Raw genomic sequence first — 20,961 nt, 5'->3', positions numbered from 1 at the left:
ACCGCACGGCGGACTAAGCGCCGCCGCCGACAGTCATCACGGCACGACCCCGGGGATTTAACCCAGACCATGAGTCGATGCAGTTGGTCTGATATAAAGAAGCCCAAACAAAGACAAAGAGTGGAAAGGCGTTCTTATGGCCTGTGAAACATGGTAAATGGTAGAACCAACTTCACTGCTAAATGTGGCGCTGTCTTTGTTATGGGATTGACAAATGGTTGGCCTGGAGGTCATCGCTGAATCGTCGTTTCTAGTGAATTAAGGGCCTTGATAGAAACCAGCAACTATTGGGGCCTCAGGCACCTCGGAATACTCCTTTGAGGCATTGAACGGGGCTTAGATCATAACATTTGAATGATAGTGGTAGCCTTCAAGCATGTTATCTATTGGAGCAAAACCACGCGTGGAGAGTATCAAATTCCTTGTAAATATTTTCATTATCTAGTAGGTACATGTTATGTAAAACTGGCATCTTGAACCTTCTCAGATTGAGCTGTAAATAACTCTCGATAAACACGCACGTCAACTTCCGCAGGAACTTCTTCAAGCGCTAGGCTCGACAGATATCCGGTTGATGGGATAGTATATAGTATTATTTTCTTCAAGAGACATCTTCTCGTGGCTCAGTTCCTGAGGCTTTTCGTGACTCAGCCTCATGGGGTCACATGCGGTCCCGCGACAGGGGCATTATTTGTACTAGGAATGTTTTTGTTCTAAGATCGCAATGAAGTGCAGAAGCCTACTAGGTACGTTCCATTCATACTATTCTATCTTTTTATTCTTGGACGTAGAGTTTATCTCGTATATTTACTTTGGACGAATGTCAGTGCTTATATCCTACTCATATCTCAGATATAATCTAGAGCATATTGTGGGAAAGTGGAAAGACCATTAGGCTACTCTATCCCATGCTCCTTGTGATTGTCTTACTTGGCTAGTACTGCTAATATGGCCAACTGTGATTGATTCACTAACCCTATCTTTATCTACAGATGTACTAAAACTTCTCAACCGACTCTAGATACGTCCCGACTACCTTGTTATCATACTCGTTTGTGGCAGCACCGGGAAAGCATATAACAATGGATGATTCTTCCCAACTGTCAGCGGGCTCAAGGATATATGATATGCATCCTCTCATACCAGGCAGCAATGTCGATAATCCCTGTTCAAGATTACTTCTCCTTAGCAATGCAGACACGCTGCTGTATATTGATCCTCCCCCGCAGAGATCATGCGCCTCAGCCTTGCCACGATCATCTGAGTCAATTCCCCACCGTATTCATAGCCAAAAACTTTTGGAGACTGGCTCTAATTATTTCAAGGACCTCTTTCAGCCAAGGGCTCAAGCTCGGGCCATCAGTCGCCGCGGACTCAAAGGCAAGCTCACTCATGGGATTCAGTACGTTATCGATCTCACCCCTCCTTCGGTGGAGGACGACGCCGTTATATTTCTCACAGAGCTGTCGTGCCCTCTGGGGATCAGGAACTGGGCAAAAGCTCCTTCAGCTTGGTGGAATTTACCCGCTGCCCGTGTGGGTGGTGAGGATGATGTCGAATCGCCAGAAAGCAAGCCTGCGAGTACATTCGCCTCAACCGTCGCCAGTCCAAATGCTTCTGGAAGCAAGCCAGGTTTTCCTGTGGAATACTCGGTGGGTCGACACCGTAGGGGTATTGAACACATCATATATGCTTTGGAAGGGTTTCCACCTAAGCTCGACACTCCCTGCAAGTTCTGGACCTTCTTCGCACTTGCTAGACTATTCGGAGTAGCCACGGTGCCAAAAATCAGCGATCTCATATTATCCTGGCTTTATGACTCAGAGAATGCTCGTCTCATAGAGTACCACCCCGAGATTGCGTACAAAATTGCCTGTGGGGTACAGCGCGACTATCTTTGCCGTGACTCATTTTCGGTCCTTGTCGGGGAGGAGGCACTGCTTTTGTTAGCGAACTCAGATAAACCACCTTTGCCAGGTAGACCGCAATGGACCTTTCATGGGCGTCTCCGGGAGCCGTTGTTGGACGATGACGAGCTCCAACGCATTGAATATGCCAGCAAGGGTTTTCTAGAGTATGTTATTAATCGATTCATCGATCTAGCAGGCTCTGAAATGAGGTGGCTTTTTGAATTGCCAAGCTTTCTGCGCCTATCTGAGTTCACCCCAGAGACTTATTGGGAGGAAATTCTCAAGACCGAACTCGTCCAGACCTGCAAGGAGTATGTCCGAGCACGTATCGTGCAATGGCTGGAGAGAGGAAACGGCATTTGGCTACCAGCAGTGCTCGGGAGCATGGGTAAGGATCGTTCGACAAACTATAAATATGCCTATAGCTCAATGCGCTACCCAGAGCGCGTACTCAGCAGGACATTCTGGAAGAACCTCATGAACGAACCATTTACTGGAAGTCACTTTCCCGGTATCAATGAGTCGTTTTGGGATTCTACCATTGCCAGCTTGGGAGATTGGGTACCAGCTTTCAGGGCCCATGCCGACGCGAAAATCAGGCCGGTGACAAGAAGTGAACTATGTGAGATGGTGGACAAATTCAACTCTCGTATGAACCACCCGAACCCCTTTCACCAAGTACAAGCAGCGTGTCACTGGGATGTGGTGGACGACTATGACCCAGCGACATGGTTACGCGGATTACAATCAAATAGTCTAGACCTATTCCTATTCAAATTGGACATGTTCGTTTCAGATGTACGGCTATATGTGAGTAAGCACGCAAGTGACATGTTTGAGCTGGGCAGAGGCTCGATCGAGAGAACCAACACTGTTACCTGTCTGACAGAAAATGAACTCAAATATCTACCGCTATGGGCAGGGGGGAACGATGATGGAACGGGAGGGGTCTTCACCGACCAAGATATCCCCATCTTAGAAACAGGGGGTTTCTCTACACCAGGTCCAGACGTTCACTTAGGTAGTGCAGCGTCGACAGCTGATTCAATCTCGATCATCAGCACCGGAGAGATAGAGAGTACTGTCCAAGGAGCGTCCCACAAGACCATTGATGGTTATGGAACAGACATCATGTCTATACAATCAATGACTGTTAGTTCTCAGATAGACAAGGGTGGAGACAGCAATCACCAAGAGCCAGCACCACTTGACGGCTACGAAGCAGTTGACGACTGTTCCTTCTTGTTGAATTCATCCGCCGATGGTGACGACGACTTTTCTTTTGACTGTGACAGCGATGGCAGTGACACTGTCGTTATGGACACATTGAGCCAGTCTGACCCCTTGAGTGATTTTGAGGAAATGGATTTGAACGCAGCTTGTCCCAGTCCTCCGTCTGCGAAACGATAATACAACTTACGAATAAACTCGGTGTCAATGTATAGAAGTATTCCATGAAGCATTGACGACTGAATTTTATTAGTAATAAGAACAATGAGAATTTTTGGTTATCGTGTCTGCTTTCTGTAGGAATGTATTTCCACGTGACCGAATCCGGGGTTCTTGGCGTGCCGACGTCACGGCATTGCGATTATCAACACCCATCTCTTTTTACTTTACAACCTTATCTCCACTAGGCGCCAACCAAATTCCCTAGGCCGACGAACAAGTAATTAGTGTACTTTTCACCAATTCTTCTAAGAGCAGGCTCCTTCATTTTACCGTTACACTACGGGACAGAAAAGCAGTCACTATGGCCTCATCCTCAAAGCCCCCGAGCTTCCTGCTCTAGTACGTCTATAACTCATTTATTGCACAATCTCCAAACATTATAACTACTCTCGATCCAAGACTAACATATCGAGCTCTCTCTAGTACTTGCATAGCCCACCGCACCACAATTCTCGCAGAGCATTCCTCCCCCGGAACCTCTTCAACCTCCGCCTCCTCTCTCGCCTCCATTATTCTTCCAAAAATCACGCACGAGAAATCACAAAAGCTCACCTACACCCATGAACGCCTCTTCGTGCACTACATCGCTGACTCGCCCACAGGGGCAAGCGATGATTCCAGCTCCCGCCAGGAACCCAACTCCTACGCTCCGCTAAGCTACATCGTGGTCGCGACCGCCGAACAGGGCCGTCGCATCCCATTCGCCTTTCTCCTTGAAATGAAACGCAAGTTCCTATCCACCTACCCACCCTCCAGCACTGATTTCGCCGCCCTACCGGCATACGGTTGCGCTGCGTTCAACAATGAGCTCCGCTCCCTACTCCAGACGTATAACACCGCTCCGCCGTCGGACTCGCTCGCCTCAGCCCGCAGAGAAATCGATAGTGTGAGAGATATCATGACGGAGAATATCGAGCGGGTGTTGGAACGTGGGGAGAGGATTGATCTGCTTGTTGATAAAACAGATCGGTTGGGTGGGAGTGCGCACGATTTTCGCATTCGGAGTCGGGGCTTAAGGAGGCGGATGTGGTGGAAGAATATTAAGTTGATGGTGCTTTTGGGGGTGGTGATTATTTTCCTACTGTATCTGTTCATTGGGATGGGATGTGGACTGCCGGCTTGGGGGAAATGTGTTGGCCATAGCGAGTGAGTGAGAGAAAGTGCTTTTGGCCGGTCTGATCTGGTCGTGATGATTCCCGCTGCTGCGTACGGGATGGGATGTCAGCGATTCAATGCGCTCGGGGACAATAAGATTGTCGGCTCAGCTTATCACCCGGGGCTTTACGATGTCGTTCACGATGGTTTGTTCTGCGGATTAGCACAGTTTCTCTTCTTGTACTATTAAAGCTGGTACTTATATACATAATACATTCCTTTTCCTTTTACGGGACAACGTGCAGGGATTAGATATATGAAACTGGATAGTTGACGCAGAGAACATTCATGCAGACATTCTATTTATATCCATGCAAATACGAATACACCAAATCCATTTACATATACTACCTGGACGAAGGCACAGAGAGGACAGAATCAAATCAAGTCAAATAATATTCATTCAAACAACTATAACAAGAAAGCCAAGCTTACTTCTTACAGAGTAATGTGTCTCACTCTCAAACTCGCAGCTTCCTAGCCAACGCATCAGTGCGAGTCTGCAAGCAAGGCAGGTCAACCTCTGGTTTTACCAGATTTAGGTTGCTGCAATTCCTTCTGCGCCATCCGTTTACCTCTTCAACCACTGATCCGTCAGAGACGGGATTGATAAGGAGATAATGTGGCGCTAAATAGGACAAAGACTTGGGGAATAGAGGGGGTGATAGGGAATTTGCTTTGCTACGTGTGTAGCGGTTATCGGATCAAGGTGCGTTGGGCAGTTTTGAAGACTCAGCAATAACCTGCAGCGAGATGAACCTTTGAACATTGAAAGGACCCATCAGATGCGGCTACAGCTCGACTAGGGATACACCTATAGTGCAGAGTATGCCAGTCTCTTGGGAAACATAAGACACAAAGCCTGGTCATAGCAGGTTTATTGTATCTCATATCGAGTATCTCACGTATTCCCACAGCAAATCACCTTATTTGCAACACAGCAGTCAAAAAGCAAGTCTCCTAAGCGGAACTAAGCATTGGCAGCTTCATATCCCTTCACAACGCGCTCCAGGATCTGCTCGCAGTCCTTGAGCTCGAGCTTGGAGATGCCGCTCATGGAGGTATGAATACAATCCAGTGCCGTTAGACTTTGATGATCTTGCCCTCACGGCCCTTGTTGGAACCAGAATGGTTACCGAAGCTTCAACAGGACAACAGAATGAACCTTCATACATATTCCTGGTAGATGATGGTCATCTTCTTGAGCCTCCATTGGTGATCTAAGCCGAGCTATGGGTGAGGTTGTAGGTGAACGTGGTCGTGGGAAGTCGCCAGTGGAAGATGTGCGCCAGCGCTAATGTGCGTCACGTGACATAGCGTAGGGTTTGGATCTCCCGTCATTGGCTGCGGTGGGACCAGAAGGTTGCCGGCTTCCTTGGCTGAGGTTTCAAAATTCAGCGACACCGCCTGCGCGTGTACTTTTTCTGCTCTTGCATGTGCCATTTGATAAAGATAGTAGGCGGTGAGAATCAGTAGAAGTCATCGCGTCCCATTATTGGAAGATCATCGCAATGCGCGACAGGATCATATTGTACCTGGATATCTATACACAGTATGTGTTTAGCACACTGACCCCAATCAATTGCAAGCGAAAATGATTATTACTCCGACTAATGCATATGATCTGACATTATTTCCTTTTATATTATGCTAAGAGACCGAATAGTGATTGAACTGAGGATCCTTAAGAGCGTGGCGTCGGTTTCTCAAAATGTCAAACGATGGATATGACTGGCTTTCTAATTATCCACGACCAGACTTGTATCGCAGGGACCAGAGATATGGACCTGCTTCCGGACCGGTACAAGGACACCCGGCTCCGTATCTCGGTGCGCCGCCAGCATTGCAAGCTACCATGGCCAATTCTTCCGCGTATCCTCAACCCCCATATCACCCACCCAACCAAGAATATATGAGAACAAATGCTCCTTATGCAAATACAGCCGCTCAGTACGAGACTGCCGCTTCCAAGCCAGGTTATTACCAGGGACCACCGCCTTACTTGACGCCATCAACTGCTCCAGTGGCCCCCCAAGGACAGATCTCTCACCAGCCCCTCACCTATTCTAATATTTCATGGAAATCATATACACCTCAGCAGCCAGGCTATGGTCATGATACGAAAAGGCGCCGTATAGAAGCTTCTACACCATCAAACCAGCACAGTATGACATCTACGGTCACTCCTGCCATGCCGAAAGCGGTCTCAAAAGAAAAACTCTCATCCTTTTCCTTCAGCCCTCGTGATACTTCAGACAAATCATTCCTCAAGAACCGTGTGGACATCGTCAAACCTCTAAACAAGATAGATGCTGCTGTAAAACTCAGTTATGACCCGCGGACGATCGCCAGAGACGTGTTAATCGCAGCCGGGCGTCATCCAACGGAACCAGCACTAAACCATCACCTTCTTCGCTTGCGCGATGTTTTTCTCCATGTTGATACCCCATCTGACTTGGAAACCTTTCGTTGGGATATGGTCGATATGCAGCGTGTGAAGGAACCACGTGACCCGCCTCGGGCGCCGATGCAAGTTTCCGCTCCGCCAAAGGAACCGGCCTTGCATAGCACGCCCGTGCCAACCATACAAACACAAAGCCAACCCGCGCAACCACCCTCCCCTCAAGTGCAACACCTCAACCAACCAAACTCACAAACTCCAGAACAAATCCAAGCAGAGTCGCCGGCGCCGACGAAACCTCAGGCTTTACATAGACCCGTAGTACAGGTGCCGACAAGAAGTCCAAGTATTCAGCCGGGGAAGATGGCTGGGAGGAGACCTGGAAGGCCGCCGGGACGCCCGCCAGGACGCCCTCCAGGGAGCTCAAAAATCCAGGTGGTGGCCCCTCCCGCTCCCGCTCCTCTGGTTCCTTATCAGGTTTATTCCTGCGAATGGGACAGCTGTAACGCTGAACTTCATAACCTGGAAATGCTCGCAAAACATGTTTACAAAGTGCACGTACCTTACGCCCTCACCTGTGCATGGAAGGGCTGCACTTGCGATGACAAGTTCCCTGCAGCCGAACTAGTGAAGCACATTCGAAGTACCCATCTTGAATCCATTGCCTGGAAATTGGGTGATGGACCATCAGTGCCTGGAACTGGTGAGAAAGCATCTAGCTGATTGCTTTTCAACGTGATCTCTAATCTACAGGATTTATTATTAATACTTGGTTTCTGCTTTTAGTTCAAGGTACTACTGGCCACAGCCCGGTTCCTTCGACTATCCCAGAGTCCCCTATAGCGGGCGGTGAGGATTCACTTATCTTTCCCGCTCATCAATCTTCAATCCGAGCGTTCAATCGCGTGCATGGCCATAATACACAACGTGACAAGGCCCAGGGAATTTTCAAGGCCGTCCAGAGGCTCAAAGAACAGATTGGGGTGGGGTTGGATCCCGGCGGATGTCAGTTGGCCACCCCTGCCCGGAATGAGAGGGTGGGCAATGAGGAGGATGTCTACGAAGTGAAGATCGATAGTTAAAAAAGCACGTGTGATACCCCATTGCATCTATTGGTTTCGTAACCTATCCTACATTGCACAGGGTTGGTATCGATTCCTGGAAGTGGCGTTTGGCTGGTTGCGATTCGAATATTCTGTGTACATTAATCTTTCACCCCTATTTCAAGGCAGTTTACCATCGCTAGAAGACTTAGTCACCTAGTGAGTTGTACAATAGTGACGCATTTCATGGATCAATGTAACCACATCCATGCGGATCAAGTACTGGCTTGTCGTTCCTGGTATCTATCGCTCCAACCAAGACCATAGGGGTATCCATTATCGTTGCGCTTGTGCCGTAGTCTTCACCGTCGGAACCAAGGGCAAACTGTATCAAACCGAGAAAAGAAAGGAAATACGCTAACAGAAGTCAAGAAAACCGCTACCGGTCTTTCTCTCCTCCGATGGCTGACGAACCGCCCGCGGCCGCTGCAGGTACTGTCGAAGGGCTAGCAGCAACTGACTCCTGAGACGCAGCAGCCGACCTCTTCACTTCACTTGCATCCTCCACTCCAGTATCTTTGGCATTGACTTCGAGGAAGTGGTAGAGAACAATCATCATCATCGCGCAAGAGCCGAGAAAGACGGCAAGACGGTGGAGATCGTCGTCGGAAATCATCTTCACGGTTGTGGGACGTTATGGAACCGGAGCACGAGAGGAAAGCAAGGTCAATTGGTTTCTTCCGGGAAGGAAGAAATTGGATGGTTGTTACTATGAGAAGCCACGTCAGTAATTCGTTGATTGTAGTATCATCGTTGCTATTTGGATGGCATTGCATTGATAATGATGTAGGAGGGAGTGCTGGTATATGATGAGAGACCTACCTTCTTAATTCCAAGTGGGTATGAAAGACCAAGCTCCAATGAGGGGGTTAGATAATAGAAGAAGAGGAGGTGGTGGTATGTACTTTGTTGTATGTACCTTTAGGTCGGGCGGAGGTCGAGATTGGCCGGTCGCAAGTGACACCTGTTTGTTGGTTCCTCCTTGGGTTTAGGCAAGGATACCTGAGGCGTAAACGTAAACGTAACCGGTAGTTACTAGTGTGTGTGGTGTAGTTAACTAACTAGTATGGATCAGTCAGCGAAGGCGGTGACTAAGCTGAAACTCGTTTCAAGATCATTTCTGAATCTTGCAAATCGTCAAGCTTGGTCGGATGTGCACTCAACCGGTTTTTTTTTATTTCTTTAATAATTTTATTTTTTATTTTTGGAGTACTGTGTGTGTTTCACTTCAGGTCGTCTGATTTGATTGACCCGGTACGATTTAACCTACTATATACCCACCACATCACATTGTTGGACCAAGTTTCTGGCCGCGTGTGGGGTGGGGAGAGATTTGTTGTGTTGTCCTGTAAGATACACGCCGTTGTCCATACATTCATGCTTTGAAGTACAACGGCGCTAAAGCAGGTTCCCCCATTTGATTGGGTTGGCTTTTGTAGATTCCAATCCATGTTCGACCTTCTCCTCCCCTGACTAATGATTCCTCTCTTTCTTTCTTTTCTTTATCTTCATCATTGAAATCCGTTTGATCACCTGTTCTTTCCATTTCTCTGGTGGTCCTATTTCTTTGCGTCCCCGAGTCTCTCCTTCAGTTTTTTGTACTCCATTCTTCTTCTTCTCACCACCCCCGTGCCCCTTTTTCCCATCTCTTTGTGTGTTGGTCACTTCTCCCATCCCCAACAAAAAAAAAAAAAAGTGATTGATTCCCCGCCTCACGCCACAATTACACAAAGTGTCACCTCTTCTTTCATTATTCATCAATTGGTTCTGGAGCTAATTGATTTCCTTTTATCCCATTCCTCAATCATACATGGGGATTTAACTAGCAAATTTGATCAATTCATGCTCCTAGCTAGTTCTTCACGATGAACGAACCATTTGTCGCGACTAAAAACCCAGGGCCCCCGAAGGCTGGCCCTTCGCTCCTGGCCTGTCTCCTTTGCCGGCATAAGCATCTTAAATGTGACGGGATCACTCCTGTGTGTGGCCGCTGTGCGGCCACCGGATCAGAGTGCCAATATACTCCTTCGCGGCGCGGGTACAAAGGTCCGTCAAAGAAACGGCGTGCCAACCCGTCCCTCGATGAAACGGCCGACGATCTGGCGGCCTCCTTCGACCCCCAGTCGGTTGGCTTGGTCAACATTCCCGCCGACTGGAATAGCCTGCAGAACGGTTTCCAGTACATGCCAACCGCCACCTTGACGACCCCATCCTCGGGAAGCCCCGGTTTGACCGAGAAGTCCAGCACCTCGCAACCCGTCCCATTACACAACGAGCCGCTTACTCCGGACTCCTCGTCCGCCGTCCCCGGTGATGGCTATTTAATCGATATTTACTACACATATTTCCACCCGTCGCATCCGATTTTACCTCCCCTTCGTTATCTGTATCGCTCCTACGTACCACCCTACCTCGACCATGTCATCAAGTTTATCGGATCACACTTTACCCCGGCCGCCTCTAGCGAAAATTACCGACCCAACGTAATGTCGTCCGTCATGGAGCAGGAATCCTGTATAGAGAAGCTTCAGGCGCTTCTGCTCCTGGCCATTGTACTTCATTCGCGCAACGAGCGTCCCGAGGCTGGAGACTGTCTTGCCACAGCTGTGAATATAGCCTTTGAATTGGGTCTAAACAATCATAGCTACGCAACGACGATGAGCGAGGGTGACCCGGTGCGAGAGGAGAGCCTGAGGCGCACGTGGTGGGAACTGTATATCATCGAGAACATGCTGACTGCACTTGGACTCCAGCGAACTGCTCGCACTGGGCTGGTGGTGCCTGAGGTCGGGCTTCCTTGTGAGGAGCGTATATATCAGGATGGATTGGCGCCACCACCTGCCCCGACGATTGCACAGTTCGATGAGCGTGTATTCGCCGATGAGGAGAGAGATTTCTCCTCCTTTACTTACCGTATTGAAGCGGCTCGTATCCTTTCGCGGGTGGTGTCAATCCAAGACCTGGTGGAAGGCCAGCAGGACCATGTGGAGGCCATCGACGCGCGGATCACCAGTTGGTTCCACCACCTGCCGGAATCCAAATCCGAATTGTTGCGTTCGGATGGCTCGGTAGATGAGATGATGTTTCAGGCGACCATGGTCGTCAACGGTGCGGCGATCTACCTTCACTTCCCAAGATCCGATCTGCTGTCGTCGCCGGCGATGGCTGCGGAAGTCATCTGTGGCCATCATGGCCCGTGCAGCATCCCTGCGTTCTCGCATCATGCACACGCGATGAAGGCCGTGAAAGCGGCCAGTGAAATTTCTTCGCTGGCATCTATTCGCATGCCAGTCGTGAAACATACCCCTTTCTTTATCTGTGCTCTAGTAATGAGTTCTATTGTGCAGCTGGCTGCCTGCTCCGTGAAAGCCGGACAAATGCCCGATCCAAGTCGAGACCGACTCACGCTCACCATTGGGGTCTTCAAATCTCTTGGCCGTACGTGGGCCATCTCCCAGGCCATTGTTCGCCAGATCAAGGCTGTCGCGCGCGATGTGATGGATCTTGGCTTGCGACCAACCATGGACCATATCGACTTGAATAGCGTCCTTGACAGCGGTCGATTCTGGATGCCAGAATCCCTTGCGCGGTAAAGAGCTTCAGTAATTTGGATTTACTCTCAAACTTGGAACCTCACCCCTGTTGATATCATCTGACGGTATGACTATGGATACCCACCGCAGAGATTATTGCATAAAAATCAGCCCCCATGTCGATGTAGCCATACTCACTGAAAGGAATGGCTGCGCTCACCCCGGCTCAATTGGAAAGGAAATGACATATATTCACGTAGGCGTTTGTTGATAATTATAAGGAATTTGTCATTGGCACATATCATGATTGAACGCTAGATACTGGAGAAGTTTCATGTATCAATGTTTGGCATATACTGGCACGCACGGTCAATTATCATATCATCACGAGTTGAACACCGTGCCTGATATAGCAACACTAGGTTTCTCAAAGAAGGCAAATAATGCCTCTCGTAAAGAATTTTACATTAGCATGATATTATGTACATCGACATCGAAATGATGAGCTCATAACTCCGCATCTATCCACCGAAACCTCTGTAATTGATTCGCATACCGAACACCAAACCCATGCTCAAATACCTGCCGCACACTCTCCAGCCCTAACCCAGCCGTTTCCGGATACGTGAAAATAATAAACACCCACCCAACGAAGCAAACCCCAGCATAAAGCCCAAACGCTCCGGACGCCGAGATCGCGCTCACAAGAGAAAGAAAAGTAGCCGACACAAGAATATTCGAGCCCCCTATCCATTAAGAAGTTAGCATGGCACGCACTGTACCTAGTGTAAAAGGCACCACACAACAACCAAGTAAAACTGGAACCACGTACAACAAACCATAGTTAACATAGCCGTCCCAACGGCTCTGACTTCCAGCGCCAGGAATTCGTTAGCCAACCACGGCACATTGCCCAACGCGATCGCATAAAACGCCACGAATACTGCAAAGGAAACGATAGCAAGGACTTTCGCCCACAGCGGCGGGGTCGCCATAAGCTCTAGGTTCGCATCGATGTTGATCTTCGAGAACGCCCCCGCTGCCATCGCTAACGCAACCGGTAACCCCCACACAGTGCCGATCAATAAGCGCCGACGACCCAAGTCTACGAATTTCAGCGAGAGAGCCGTGAAGAGGAAATTCGTTCCGGAGACGATGAGACCCGCTTCGATGGGCCTCGAGAACCCCATTATATTGAAGAGTGTGGCGGAGTAGTACATCAGCGAATTGAAGCCGGAGAGCTGTTGCAGCGCCATGAGGCCGCAAGCTGTGATGAGCGATCGGAGATGTGAGGGGACAGTGTGGAGCTGTTTCCAGGACCAGTATGCGCGTCGGATACCCTGGTCGAAGGAGACGGAGCGGTTGACGTCGTCTTGGATCGTTTGAACGAGGGTCTGGATGTCGGAGGGAGGCGCTTGTGGGTAAATTTGTTGGAGCACCATTATCGCGTCTGCGGTTTGGTTCCGGTAGATGAGGTGTCGGGGGGTTTCGGGATAGATGGGGAACAGCGCGACTTGGATTAGGGCTGGGATAGCGCCGAAGGCAAACATGTAGCGCCATCCTTGCGAGACGAGACTGAATATGGAACCGATTGCGTAGGCGAGGGCTTGGCCGCCTGTTACTGCTAGCGAGTAGACGGTGATCATGCGGCCACGGCGGGAGGAGGGGGAGAGTTCGGAGATGTAGATTGGAGTTACCTGTGGTTTGTGTTAAGGATGGTATGTGGATAGAATAAGGTGTTCTAATTACCATGGTTTCGAGGCCCATGCCTACTCCGATGATGAATCGCGCGATGGACATTAGGGCAACTGAGTATGCAGATGATGCGATGACGGAGCCGACGGTGAACCAGATGCACCCCAGTCCAATGACCATTTTCCGTCCGATCTGTTAAGAAGAATTAGGTTTTGTTTCTGGATATATGAAGCTGGGGGTAAGGTAATTGAAGGCTTAAAGGAAGCAACATACAGCATCTGTGGTGAGAGCCGCGATCAATGCTCCGACAAAAGCACCACCGCTGGTAAGACTAGTCAAGAGTTGCTTCTCCTCCCTGCTGAGATCATGGCCCAGATCTTTATGGAATACGACAAGAGCGCTTGAAATGATTCCGGTGTCGTAGCCGAAGAGAATACCTCCAATGGATGCTGAGAGGACGCATCCATAGACGAACCTCCGAGAATAAACCGGTGTGTAGAACGCAGGGAAGCGATGCGCAACATAACTTCTACGATTGCCTTCATCTACATGTTCTAGTTCAATTGCGTGTGGAAGACAGGAAGATTGATTGCCTGAGCGACCGCATTGTTTGGGGTGAAGGTGAGAAGAGAGATATGCTTTCATGCCAGTGAAGAGGGATATGATTTCACAATGCCGGCCGCTGAGAAGGGGAATCCTCATCGAGCGGAGTAAGTGGTAGATCCCCTGAATGACTCGGGGCCATAAAAGTGACAGGTAGACATCGATTGACCCTGAGGAAAAAAGCAAAGTAGCAAATGGAGAGCTTGAGAATGGGTCCGAAGGAACGATGGCTGCGTCATCATGTGCCTTTGCCACCCCTAAACCCGATTATCGACAGCATCTCTCAACCATCTTTCTGATTCGGCGAATAATGTCGATCATAGTAAGCCACTAGTTTTAAAGCTTCCCCGGATATTGTGTTCCCCCTCATTTTACTTAAGAGCTACTACTGGCCGCTTCGAAGTCCAGACATGAATCCAATTGTCACGCTATGCGTGCAGACCCTATCGTTGCCCAGCATCTCGGAGATGATCAGCCGAAAGAGAACGGAGATCGTACAGCTCCCCTGTCGCAATCACAACTCTCCACGGATGCATAATTTTACGCGGAATTGTTGAGAACACCAAGGGAGACGGGGAATGGAGAAATGGCGAGACTATGTAGAAACGCCCCTGACCGCAATTGAACTGTAATGCTGATCCTTCTGCCTCGCGCAGGTCCTGTTCTGGGGCCTTTATCTGATTGCCCTGGTTTTCATGGCCCTTCGCGTTGCCTCGAGAATCTCAATTCGTGAGCGTCTGAAAGTTGACGATTACTTCGCCTTTTCGTCATTCGCGCTCCTGTCGGTTGAGACAGCCATCCACACAGCCGCAGTTTCACCGTATATCGACGCGTTTAACGAAGCGCAAAACAGTACGGATTTCGGGCAAGCTCTATCGGAAAGTCCAGCTTTGAGAGAAAATGTGGCAGTGGTGCTCCGATACTCTTTTGTATGTAGCTTGGCTCTGTAGACAATTTCCCCTACAAGTTAACGCCCGCCAACGCATTTAGGCCTCCCTCATCATCTTTTGGCTTACGGTATGGTGCGTGAAGTTTTCGATGCTTTTCTTTCTTCGGCCAATTATGATGCCAATCCCAGTTTATCTGGAAGGGTACGTTGCGACAATACCATTTGACTTGCGGTGTTGATGAAATCTTGTCTTCTAACGCGTTTTCATCAAGCTGGTATATCGTGCTCGGCTTCACGGTAATGAATCTCGTCGGATGTTTTCTTATACAATTCTTCGGATGCCTGCCTTTCGGGCTTAACTTCTCAGTCGACAATGGTAACACAAATTTCACCGTCTTGAGCTTTGTCAAATAAATAGTTTGTTGATCGACCACAGATAACTGCGTTTCCGGCAACTCCAGGGAGCCAGGCAAGCTCTATGGCACGACAGCCTTAGACACGCTATCTGACGTTATGAGTATGCACAGGCCCATAGAGTGAAGATGACCGTGTTAAACTGACATATTGGCGCCCAGTCGTCATCCTCCCAACTCGACACCTCTTCGAACTCCCGGCAACAAAAAAACAGAAAGCGGGTCTTGTCGTAATATTTGCGCTGGGATGGATAATTGTAACATTCTCCTTATACCCATCTATTACAGAACTATTGGCGATGAGGTTGGCCTCTGACAAAGCTCATCAGATCGCATTTTCACTTGTCCGAGCAATCCATGCCTCGAGGGCAGGCAACAATATCCTCGGCCCAATAAATCAAGTCTGTGCCCTTATACCATGTTTCTATATGATCCCTGGCAGTCTGCGATTCTAAAGCTAACAAGCTTCTTTGCGAATAGCGCTGGCTCGCAATCTGGAGCCATGTGGAATGTGTGGTTGGTCAGTGTTGTCCTCCTCTCGTTAGACGGCGATTCTAACAGTATTTTAGCGGTGACTGTGGCTTGTCTTCCACCAATATGGGTTGGTTATCGGAAACGTTGGAGGAGAGCACATGAATCCTCGATGCCGTGACGATCAGCACGTGTTGTATATGCTGTGTGACCGCCTCACGCACTTGTCAAACTTTGATGGTGTAATGTCCAATACATATTACAGAACAGGTCAACGTAAATACACTGATACTAATCCGTTGGTCGGTAACATCAATCCATCTATAACATGTTATTGCCAGAGTTCATACATTGAAATGCATGCAAAAAAAAAAAAAAGCCAAAGCGTAACCTAACAGTCCATCTCAAAAATAACTCAACCCAAAAGTCTCGGAATCTCAATCCGCAAAATGCCCTGCCACATGATACGCAACAGCAGTTTCATCTCCCTCAAACACCCCACACACCGGACAAGTCACCACCGGACCATCATGCACGGGTTGCTGAGGTTCATCTCGACGTGCACCCCGCCGCGGTCTTGCACTAACCATATACGCATCTAGACCGATATTTTGCGATGGAAGCTCTGCTTCGGAAGTAGTCCTTCTTGTCCTTTGTCCCTGTGTTGGGTCAGGTGGAGGACAAGAACCCCCCGTCCCCATGGATTGCACTCTCCCTACCCGGCCATCCGTGAGCCGGACTTTGATCCCCCGAGGATGGTTTCCGCGGGTGAGCACGTCAGCGATGGTACCCGAGACGGTGCGACCGGTTGGTTGGTCAGCTTTTAAGATGATGTTGGCGGGTGCACCGGGCACAACCTCTCTGGTTGTGGGGACGCGGGGCATGGGGTGTGTTTTGGATGTTGGGGTTGTTCTGTTGGGGTTGTATTTGGGAATACTTCGAGGTTTTTCGCAGATTGAGGGGTGCACGGACTTTTGATGATGCACTAAACTTATTTTGGTATTCTATACCGGGACCCGCTATATGGAGTATGGAGTATTGAAATAAGATAGCAACATGTCTGATAGTAGCCCTAAGGGGGTCGTCGAGATTTTGTACTTTAGAACATTTTGCTATTTCTTTATTACTACTACCAATATATCCGTACACTCCCTCTCACATTATTCAATTGTCGAAAACCTCGCAAACCTGGCTATCATACACTGAATGACATTATTAAACCTTCACCAGGGTAGATGCATGATCAGGTTGCAAACAACGCCCCCCAATCTCATAACACTCTGAACAGATGTCAAAATCCCCTCCGTTGCAAATTCCGCAACGATAGTAGACGCTGTCTTCTGAAATGCTCAAGGTACATACGTCACACCATCTCGATGTCGGATCATGCGATCTGGATGTTACCTCCCAATTTTCTTCACCGCACAGTAATATTCCTCTCTTCTTTGCATAATCAAATATCATCTTTTCGATACCAGCATTACCACTCCTTTTGGCCCACCAAAGTACAGTGCGTCCAAGACAATCTCGAGAGTCACAAGCAACAAGTTCAGTAGCTAGCAGGATCTTTACCACCCCTGCGTGAGAGTTCCGTACTGCTATTGATAAGAGCGTTGAACCATAGTAGTCTTCCTGGCTCGGATCAACGATGCTGCTGGTAAGAATGGTTGTTACTATCGAGCCATAGCCATATTTAGTCGCATAGAACAATGGTGTTCGGCCACAGTTATCTTTCACATCGGGCTTTGCCTTCCCTATACCGAGCAGCAGCTTCACCACCACCTCATGTCCATTTTCTGCAGCTAACGATAGCGGCGTCTGACCGTACTTGGAGTCCTTGCACTCCAGGTCAGCCCCCTTCTCGAGGAGTAGCCTAACTATTGCTTCATGTCCGTTCTCTGCAGCCAGCGACAGTGATGTCTGTCCGAATCCAGAGTCTTTAGACTCCAGGTCAGCCCCCTTCTCGAGGAGTAGCTCGACGACTGCCTCATGGCCATTTTCTGCAGCTAATGAAAGCGACGTCTGTCCAAATTTAAAGTCTTTGGAGTCCAAGTTAACTCTATTCGTCGCCACGAGCTGCTCCACAACTGATCTATGTCCCGCCCATGCTGCCAATAATAGAGGCGTTCGCCCCTTGCGGTCCTTGGAGTTCAGGTCAACTCTTCCCGTTGCTAGTAGATGCTCTACTATTGCAGTGTGCCCATTTGATGCTGCAAATGATAGAGGTGTCCCCCCCCTGTTGTCCTTGGAGTCTGGGTTAACTCTTCCCATCGTGAGTAGTTGCTCCACTATTGCGCTATGCCCGCCTCGTGCTGCTACTAGTAAAGGTGTTCGTCCACTGTTGTCCTTGGAGTCCGGGTTAACTCTTCCCGTCGCTAGTAGTTGCCCCACTATTGACTTATGCCCCCCTCGTGCTGCTATTAGTAGAGGTGTTCGCCCACTGTTGTCCTTGGAGTCCGGGTTAGTTCTTTCCGTCACTAGTAGTTGCTCCGCTATTGCAGTGTGCCCGTATAACAAAGCCAACAACAGCGGTGTTAGCCCATTGATCCCCAGCGAGTCTGCATCGACACCTCGTTCAAGGAACAGCTTGGTGATAGTGCTGTGCCCATTCTGTGAAGCATATGATAACGGAGTTCGATCATAGCTGTCACTTGCGTCGGGTTTGGCTTGTTTTTGGAGAAGAGTCTTAACCGCTTCTTCGATCCCAAAATATGCTGCTAAGTGAAGTCCCGTCACTCCCCTTGGAAAACTATGGTAATAATGTTCAATATGCCACTGCGATAATTCGGGAATCATTAATGCCTGGGTCGAAGCTTCTAACTTCATGCCACAACTTAGAAATTCGATAACTTCAGGGCATAGAGTCAAAGCTTCACGAGCATGATGTCCCCAGCATTGTGCGGCATAGTAATAGAGTGGATATGACCGCAACCGCTTTTCGATTTCTTCGTATGTGTCACAAGGCCCGCTCTGAAAGGCATTCAATGATAGGTATGTGATGCAGGATCTTGTAATTTCTGACTCCCCACTCAAGAACCACCGCTGTTGTGTCCTTTGGAAATATTCTTGCGTGGTGTAGTGGACCAATCGGATGATGCCACTTTCATCATCGATGGCGACTAGCCCAACACACAGAGATCGCAGGAGATTAATGCTCGGAAGGTAGTCTTCGTCCAGGTCCAGAGAATGCGGCCTAATCGCAAGGGCATGCTGAAGTTCTAAAGTGAAAAGAGGCCGTCTCGCATAGACAATCCATGCCAGAATTCGTTTGGCTAAGTCTCGACTTTCTTTTCCGTGGTCCTCAATTCTCTTCATGGCCTGCTCATAAGTTTCGTCTAGCTTCTCTATTCCCTTGGCAAGATTCTGCAGGGCATCTTTAACATGCCCTCTCGTTGGTAGCGATAATAGTGAATTCATGTGTAGCTCTGCCAGTAGAAACCTATATTAGACGTTAACCAAGTGTAGAGTGGTGGTAATTGTGAGACACGTGGCTTACATCCCACCAGTTCCCTTGACAACATCTCTCTTGATTGTGCTTTTAATGGTGTCGTCGAAGATATCTGAGTTTTGGAGTCGCATCCTCTCATCCAAATACATCTCTATATCGTTATCTCTTGCATATATTTTTAGACTTATAGCGTTGGAAAATGTCTTCCCAATATCATCGTCTATTCGAGAGGTTGCGAATATATTTGCTCCATGTTTCTCTTGGAGACGTAATATTTCGGAGAGAAATTTCATCCGACAGCCTTCGGACGTTTGACATTCATCAAGCGCATCAACAATAATGAATACCCTCGAGTATTTTGCAGCAATGGAGTGGAGAGTACTTAATATGTCTTCTAGTGATGGCCGCGTTTTCTGGGCCTTGTTGCGATTAAATATGTCTTTCACACTCTCCGGTAAGGAAAGGCAGCCTTCAGCTAGCTGTTTCAGCAGGCTTGCAAGCAAGTGGTCAATATTCTGTTCGTCCTTCCGCTGGAAGTTGCAATATATATATGCGATTCCAACAGTTGGATCTTGGGAATAGAAATCGGTAAGAGTGTTGGTCACTACAGATGTGAGGATCGTCTTCCCTGCTCCAGGAATACCTGGGCAAAACAAAGTTTGGTGGCTTGTACTGAGCCATTTCTGGAATTCTGCCGAGTATAGAAGCCATTGACCAGTTCCAGGTTGTCGCCTCCTGAAGATATCACTTTGTTGAGGACCATAGTCGATTGGTGTAAGCCAGTTAAGAATGTTCCTATCCTCCTTCTTGTCCAGTTTGGATCTTACCACTTTAATATCGACTTCATTCCTGGATACAGTGTCGAGGACTGTAATTCTATTAGAAGCCCAACCTTTACCCGACAAAATAGGTTGAGAATCACTGACTTTGTCCAAGGTACTCCTTTACTGGACGTTCTTCATCAACATCCGATGGTTGTACATACTCTAGCAGCTCCTTTGTAAACGCCGCGGCTACAGTTGCAGCATATTCCTGCCATTCCTTGTTCTTGTGAGAGTCTGCATAATCGCAGATTCCTCGAATGACAATGCATGGGAAGTTGTTCATTAGTCCCGCTGCTTCCATTTCAACACAAAGAACGTGACTACCAAACTCACGGTCGAGCTTATCTCGCAATGTAGCGTCCTTGATCACTTGATTGCCCGATGCAATCAGGCCATAGTGCACGCGGATATCTTCAGGCTTGTTTCGGCCCTCTTCACCTACAGTGTTCGATGCGTTGCTTGTCACTTGCTTGGCCTCATGATTCATAGGAGTAAAGACTCGCCAGCCTAACAGATATGTAAAAAGTATCAGGATCATCTCCCAGAGAGTTGATATGACCTGCCATCTGCTCCGCTTATGATGTATGTCATGTGCATGCCAAGGGTCCTCGAATGAATCACATTTTAAATACTTCGGTGCCAGTCTTGGCCATTTCCGCTTTAGTTCGTCCAGGAACTCCGGTATTTTCGTCCCTTCCAAGTCATGTTCCGTCTCCAGCTTCGTCAAGGCAGTGAGGAGCGAGGTTGGTGGATTATTCAGCCACCCGGTCCGCTCGAAGCTGCCGTCCTTTGTCTTGCCCATGTCCCACTGGACTACACCTGGAAATCCACCCACGGGTGTGCTAACCACTACATCACCAAGTCGGACCTTGGGTGGGATACCACCGCCGATGCCAACCATGAGGCCGATTTTAATGGATGGGAATGTCCGTACCATCTGAGTAGCGACAGTCGCGGCTGAGTTAGTGCCGTACCTACCTTTTGGCAGACATACTATAACGACGTTGTGCTTGCCGATGGAGCCTAGAGTGTATATGTTGTGGTCGTTAGGTGGCAGGGGGAGA

The 20,961-nt window shown here is 48.7% G+C and overlaps 9 protein-coding genes across 9 annotated transcripts; 6 read left to right on the top strand and 3 right to left on the bottom strand.

Moving 5' to 3' along the window:
- Positions 1-782: 782 nt before the first annotated feature.
- On the top strand, positions 783-3,380 carry BDV27DRAFT_137576 (uncharacterized protein). Its single transcript, XM_032069022.1, has one exon. It carries the CDS (start codon positions 1,083-1,085, stop codon positions 3,318-3,320), a length of 2,238 nt encoding a protein of 745 aa, XP_031921620.1. The 5' UTR covers positions 783-1,082; the 3' UTR covers positions 3,321-3,380.
- Positions 3,381-3,533: 153 nt separating this feature from the next.
- On the top strand, positions 3,534-4,752 carry BDV27DRAFT_137575 (synaptobrevin family protein). The gene is made up of 2 exons (XM_032069021.1): positions 3,534-3,701; positions 3,786-4,752. Exons 1-2 carry the CDS (start codon positions 3,664-3,666, stop codon positions 4,510-4,512), a joined length of 765 nt encoding a protein of 254 aa, XP_031921619.1. The 5' UTR covers positions 3,534-3,663; the 3' UTR covers positions 4,513-4,752.
- Positions 4,753-6,059: 1,307 nt separating this feature from the next.
- On the top strand, positions 6,060-8,200 carry BDV27DRAFT_67830 (putative C2H2 finger domain protein). Its single transcript, XM_032077287.1, has 3 exons — positions 6,060-6,214; positions 6,275-7,621; positions 7,705-8,200. Exons 2-3 carry the CDS (start codon positions 6,373-6,375, stop codon positions 7,998-8,000), a joined length of 1,545 nt encoding a protein of 514 aa, XP_031921618.1. The 5' UTR covers positions 6,060-6,214; positions 6,275-6,372; the 3' UTR covers positions 8,001-8,200.
- A 13-nt stretch (positions 8,201-8,213) lies between these two features.
- BDV27DRAFT_67822 (dolichyl-diphosphooligosaccharide--protein glycosyltransferase subunit 4) lies at positions 8,214-8,918 on the bottom strand. Its single transcript, XM_032077286.1, has 2 exons — positions 8,844-8,918; positions 8,214-8,730 (listed from the first exon to the last, which is right to left on the bottom strand). Exon 2 carries the CDS (start codon positions 8,635-8,637, stop codon positions 8,401-8,403), a length of 237 nt encoding a protein of 78 aa, XP_031921617.1. The 5' UTR covers positions 8,638-8,730; positions 8,844-8,918; the 3' UTR covers positions 8,214-8,400.
- Positions 8,919-9,250: 332 nt separating this feature from the next.
- BDV27DRAFT_137571 (Zn(II)2Cys6 transcription factor) lies at positions 9,251-11,691 on the top strand. Its single transcript, XM_032069020.1, has one exon. It carries the CDS (start codon positions 9,887-9,889, stop codon positions 11,612-11,614), a length of 1,728 nt encoding a protein of 575 aa, XP_031921616.1. The 5' UTR covers positions 9,251-9,886; the 3' UTR covers positions 11,615-11,691.
- Positions 11,692-11,966: 275 nt separating this feature from the next.
- BDV27DRAFT_137569 (general substrate transporter) lies at positions 11,967-14,016 on the bottom strand. Its single transcript, XM_032069019.1, has 4 exons — positions 13,523-14,016; positions 13,304-13,441; positions 12,387-13,251; positions 11,967-12,300 (listed from the first exon to the last, which is right to left on the bottom strand). The coding sequence occupies exons 1-4, from the start codon at positions 13,949-13,951 to the stop codon at positions 12,062-12,064; spliced, it is 1,671 nt and encodes a 556-aa protein (XP_031921615.1). The 5' UTR covers positions 13,952-14,016; the 3' UTR covers positions 11,967-12,061.
- Positions 14,017-14,065: 49 nt separating this feature from the next.
- On the top strand, positions 14,066-15,997 carry BDV27DRAFT_137568 (uncharacterized protein). The gene is made up of 8 exons (XM_032069018.1): positions 14,066-14,451; positions 14,509-14,781; positions 14,843-14,943; positions 15,014-15,117; positions 15,178-15,258; positions 15,317-15,555; positions 15,635-15,674; positions 15,724-15,997. The coding sequence occupies exons 1-8, from the start codon at positions 14,431-14,433 to the stop codon at positions 15,804-15,806; spliced, it is 942 nt and encodes a 313-aa protein (XP_031921614.1). The 5' UTR covers positions 14,066-14,430; the 3' UTR covers positions 15,807-15,997.
- Positions 15,998-16,017: 20 nt separating this feature from the next.
- Positions 16,018-16,530, bottom strand: BDV27DRAFT_137566 (YwbE family protein). Its single transcript, XM_032069017.1, has one exon. It carries the CDS (start codon positions 16,507-16,509, stop codon positions 16,063-16,065), a length of 447 nt encoding a protein of 148 aa, XP_031921613.1. The 5' UTR covers positions 16,510-16,530; the 3' UTR covers positions 16,018-16,062.
- A 470-nt stretch (positions 16,531-17,000) lies between these two features.
- On the top strand, positions 17,001-17,679 carry BDV27DRAFT_137565 (uncharacterized protein; the record flags this gene model as incomplete). The annotated part of the gene is made up of 1 exon (XM_032069016.1): positions 17,001-17,679. A coding segment is annotated over one exon (181 nt), but the record flags the coding sequence as incomplete, so codon positions are not given.
- Positions 17,680-20,961: the final 3,282 nt, after the last annotated feature.

This window comes from Aspergillus caelatus, assembly GCF_009193585.1.
Source record: "Aspergillus caelatus strain CBS 763.97 unplaced genomic scaffold BDV27scaffold_325, whole genome shotgun sequence".
Lineage (NCBI taxonomy): Eukaryota > Fungi > Ascomycota > Eurotiomycetes > Eurotiales > Aspergillaceae > Aspergillus > Aspergillus caelatus.
The sequence above is the reverse complement of the archived record's forward strand: the minus strand, read 5'-3'. Positions and strand labels throughout refer to the sequence as shown.